The sequence below is a fragment of the Antrostomus carolinensis genome, unplaced genomic scaffold (assembly GCF_000700745.2).
Source record: "Antrostomus carolinensis isolate BGI_N321 unplaced genomic scaffold, ASM70074v2 scaffold23223, whole genome shotgun sequence".
Lineage (NCBI taxonomy): Eukaryota > Metazoa > Chordata > Aves > Caprimulgiformes > Caprimulgidae > Antrostomus > Antrostomus carolinensis.
The window spans coordinates 17,381-21,834 of NW_010307561.1; the positions used below are offsets into that span (position 1 = coordinate 17,381).

Sequence of the window (4,454 nt, forward strand, 5' to 3'; positions counted from 1 at the left end):
TTCTGGAGCAGGGCCCTCCCCTCTCCGTGCTGGGCTAGCTGGCACCTCAGCTAGTTCACAGCACAACCGTACAAGATGTTTCTGCCAGCTGAGGGGAGGGGATGTTTCTTTGCTGGGCTAGCACCACAGGCTGACACTAGCCTGTGGTGTTCACAGCCTCAGCGGCCAAGGAAAGCGCATTCACTCGAACTGCCCTCCTGATTTTTGTAGCTGAAACCAGATGGACTAAGAATACACACAGCAAATTACCAGGCTCAACTGACAGGCAAAAGCTTGCTGCCTCCTGGGAACCTGGCCAAGCACCTCCAGACACTCCATCTTGAAGAGGCACAAAATGTCTCTGCCCACCAGGAGCCAGAGAGTCAACCAGCTGAACTCTGCCTAAGCGTGAGCAGGGCAGCGCTGTCCAACTCCACAGCGCCTTCGCCGAGTCCGAAGGGACGTGGCAGTGATCCTTGTCCACGTTCCCTGCGTCCAGTGGCAATGCTCAGCAAAAAGTATCAACTCTGCCACGAAGATGTCCAGACAGACAGTTTGTAGGTAGCGCCTCGGAACGTACCTTTTCACCTGGGGGATTCAGCTCCAGTCCAGGTCTGTAAAAGAAGAGCTATTTTAATTATTGCAGCTCTCTGAAGGGTGAATTACAGGTGATAAAAGTATGACGGAGGCAGCACATGGGGCCCCAAGGAAAGTGCAGATAGACCAAAGTACATCTAGAGGCACAAGCCTGTTTCAGCCAGACCACACCAAGGTGGAGCTGGAAGTTCTGATGGAGCATTACTGAACAACACATCAACGAGCTCTGTCCCCTTCTGCAGAACTTCCACAGAGCAGGTAAAAAGGAACCTCTGTGAACCTTAAGAAGCTCCTTTCAAGTCAGAGCCCAGCTGACTGACCTCCAGCACCAGCAGGCATTTGGAGGCTGCTTGCAGCCAGGAAACCCAGGATATAACTCACATGATGGCAGTCAACACCAGGCAGAGCAACTGCTGGCAGCCCCTCCAGCAAAGGCTGGACCCCTCCCAACACAACCAGTTAGTGTTGGCTAACCTACTGTGCTCTGAACAGCCACCTGAAAAGGAAGTGAACAGCACAAACTCTGAAATACCAACCAGCCCCAGGTGACAACGTCACCCAAACCAGTCTGTTACAAAACCAGTCCTATATCTAACCCTTGCAGGGTTTGCTGTGGTCTCTTCCTGCTTTATGTGGTAGCCTCACCTCATGCTGCTGGTCACATCTTCTTCCACAAAAACCTCCAAGGAGCTTTGACCTGGAGGAGGAAAAAAACCCCATAAGCTAGCTTGGGGATTTCATTCTGCAGCTTCCCCAGAGCAGCAGCGTGTGCGTGGCAGAGCCCAGGTCTCTGCACACTCTCCTCCCAGGAACACGCCGACTGCTCAGCTCGGCTCAGCTTTCCACACCAGTACCACCACCTCCCTCAAGTGTCACTGACAAACTGGTGTAGGCTGGGAAGGCAGCAGCTCCTCTGCCTGCAGACTGCTCCAGCTGCACAAGCATGCTCTTGCCTGTGTCAGAGAGAACATTTCCCAGTCAATCGACTTCAGCTCCTGCCTCCCTGCACAGTTTTATGCCGAGATTGGGTGGATTTAGGCTGATTTCATTCGCCCCATAACACCACTTAGCTGAAAGTGTTATCACAAATGCCTAGATACAGTGTGACTCAAACTGACAAAACTAAATACCAAAGGCTCTGGTGCTTTATTAGAAGCCAATCTGACTTCAGAAGCAATGATTTTAGAAAGTTCAAAGAGCAAAACCTTCCCACAAGCAGTGGGAACAGAGGGTATGAGGAGTTTAGTGCTACCAGGAATAGTCTGGATTCCTGAATCTATGACTCTGCTATTTGGTTCTCAGTCCATCCACTCCTCTATCTTCACCCAAAAAGCATTTTAAATTACAGGGGGTGGAGACATTCAGTTCCTATAGATTTTTGGAGAGCTGGCAGAAGACACTCAAATTAAGCCCCTCCCCAGGGAAGGGTACAGTCCCTTCTGATCGGCCAAACCACACACGTGGCTGGAACCAGCCAGGCTGCGATTTCCCTTTCACTCTTGTTTTTCCCCATCAAAAAACCTGCGTAACCCAACCTCCAGTCCCTGTGCCTGTGCCCCAGCAGATGCTTCCTTCACCTGCTGCAGCAAAACACGGCCTGAGTCTTGGTCTGACAACAGATGAGGACCTGAAGATTGCACCCCAAATAAGTGGGAGCCACAGGGCCTGTCAACAAAGAGACTAAGAGGAGCCAAGTTAATATGAATGAGCAGCTCCCCACACCAAAGCCGAGAAGCGGATTTTGCCAAATGAGTGCACTCAGCAACAGAAAGGAACTTACAGCTCACTCTGCTGGAGGCAGAGGATGATTCTCGTGCTGCTGCCTTCTTTGAAATGGCCCTGCTGATGGACCTCCGGATCATGCTCTCTCTTTTGCTGGACAGGGAATATTTTTCTGCCAGGGAGGACCTACGGCTCTTGTGGAGGCCACCCACAAAGCTTCGGCGCCCAGAGCAACGGCGTGTTTTGGATCTCACTGGAGTCATCTGGCTGTCAGAGTCCTGGAAAAGCACCTTTTCGAGGCCCTGAGGAGCCCAGGCTCCTTGCAGCATGGCAGGATCTCCATTTCCAGCAGCCTTGGGAGTGGAGGTACTCACTCTTCTTTCAGGGGCCTCCTCCCCCTCCTGTGCTGTCTGGCCATCAGGGATCGCAGCGACAGAAGACGCACCATGCAGCCCAGTGGTTGCATCCCCCCGGGGCAGCTGCTCCCCAGTAACAGCCTCGCAGGCTGGGTCACTGCCACGGGCACCCCCAGAATCCACCTTGGCCGCAGGACCCTGTGCTTCTGCCGGCAGTTTCCCAGTCAGTGCTGGGAGCTGGGCTTGAGACCTCGCCGCACAGTTGGGCACGGACACCTCCTCCCCCTGACAGCCACGGGGCTGGAGATGCTCTTTGCTGTGGCGCCTTTGGGAACTTGACGTGGAAGACACTGGCTTGATGCTGCTTCTTCTTCTGGACAACCTTAAACAAAAGCAATTTTAAATGAAGTGACAAAGAAGTCTCCTGCTCCCAAATGGTTTTTAGAGGGAAAAAAAGCAGACAAGTTTTGAAGTGAACCTGTGGGCTTCTTCCCTCCACCATTCCCCCTCACAACCCAGCGCTTATCACTGGTGAGATGCAGGAGCTGAACCTTGAGAGCTCAGAGATGGGCTCTGGAAGATTTAGCTGGAACAATTTAGAAATTGCTGCTGACTGCTCTCTGCTGCCTGCAAGATGTTTTTTTGCTGGACATTCCCACTCTATACCACAGGCAGGAACACAGGGCACGTACCCTCACTGCAGCCAACCCAGCTCTCGGCCCCGGCTGACTCACAAGTGAAGGTTCTGTCCTATGGACACGACCTGCAGCAGCTGAGGCAGCGGGACACTCACTGCCCTTTGCAGACAGGAACCCCCAGCCCCAGGCAGAGCTGACACCAGGGGACAGGAACATCACACTGGTACAACCAACACCACTCTGCCCTGAGCAGAGTACAGACATCCACACAGGGAGGTATCCTGGATCAAAACCAGCGCAGTCTCCCATAACTGACTCCATGTGGAAGTCTCCTCTGTAGAGATCTACAAGATCCCAGCTGGAAAGAGCAGGCTCTGCTGCTCTCTGGCAGGCTGCCTGGTAAAAAACACACAGCAACGCCACAATAAACGTGGCACCTGACAGCATGACCCTGAGGAAGGCAAAAAAAAATTACCTGTACAGTCAGGGCTCAGGAAATCTTTACTGTTAGTTAAGAGAAAAATTACCAAGTACAGTAACTGTCTCTATTGCTTCAGTTAAACCTGACCAACTACGTAGAGGCTTGGGGAGCTTCTGCAGCCAAACCCTCTCTGCTCCATTAGGAAACTTGTCACAAGAGGATGGAGCCATGTACCTGATCAGCAAAGTCAAGATCAGGTGGACAAATCCAAAACCAAAGGATGACTCTGGTTGTCCAAAGGCAGCTTTCGATGCCACAGTGACCCAGAGGCAGCCAGGTAAAGGGTGGAGACTGGAGACAGAGATGAAATGGAGAGCTAATGGGAGTGCACAACAGCTAGAAGAGGCAGCTAGAACCCCTGCAGTGCAAGAACAAGGCTCTGCAGCCTCTGGTGCCTGACCACCAGCAAGCAGGGACTGCTCCTGTGGCCAGTACTCAAGCCAATACCCTCCACCCTCCTCCCAGCCTTGTTCTCTTAATTTCTCATTCTGACCCCTAGCAAGGAAAGGGACTTTTTGCTAGAATTAGCAAAAAAGACTGAGTGGGAAATGTGCAATTAACAACACACTAAAAAACGGGGTTTAAAATACGTACTAAGAAAAACAGAGCAAGGCAAACAACAATGGCCTGACCCTGCAGGATGGAGCACGACGTGCTGAACTGCAGCACCAGCTTCCTGCT

The 4,454-nt window shown here is 52.2% G+C and overlaps 1 protein-coding gene across 1 annotated transcript in view; it reads right to left on the reverse strand.

The window, feature by feature from the left end:
* The window catches only part of LOC104523030 (inner centromere protein-like), a gene marked incomplete at its 5' end in the record, with an annotated part of 16,677 nt that overhangs the window by 10,769 nt on the left and 1,454 nt on the right, over nucleotides 1-4,454 (reverse strand). Inside the window, 3 exon segments of the mRNA XM_029084377.1 lie at nucleotides 560-593; nucleotides 1,222-1,273; nucleotides 2,357-3,036. Coding sequence (XP_028940210.1) covers nucleotides 560-593; nucleotides 1,222-1,273; nucleotides 2,357-3,036 — 766 coding nt within the window.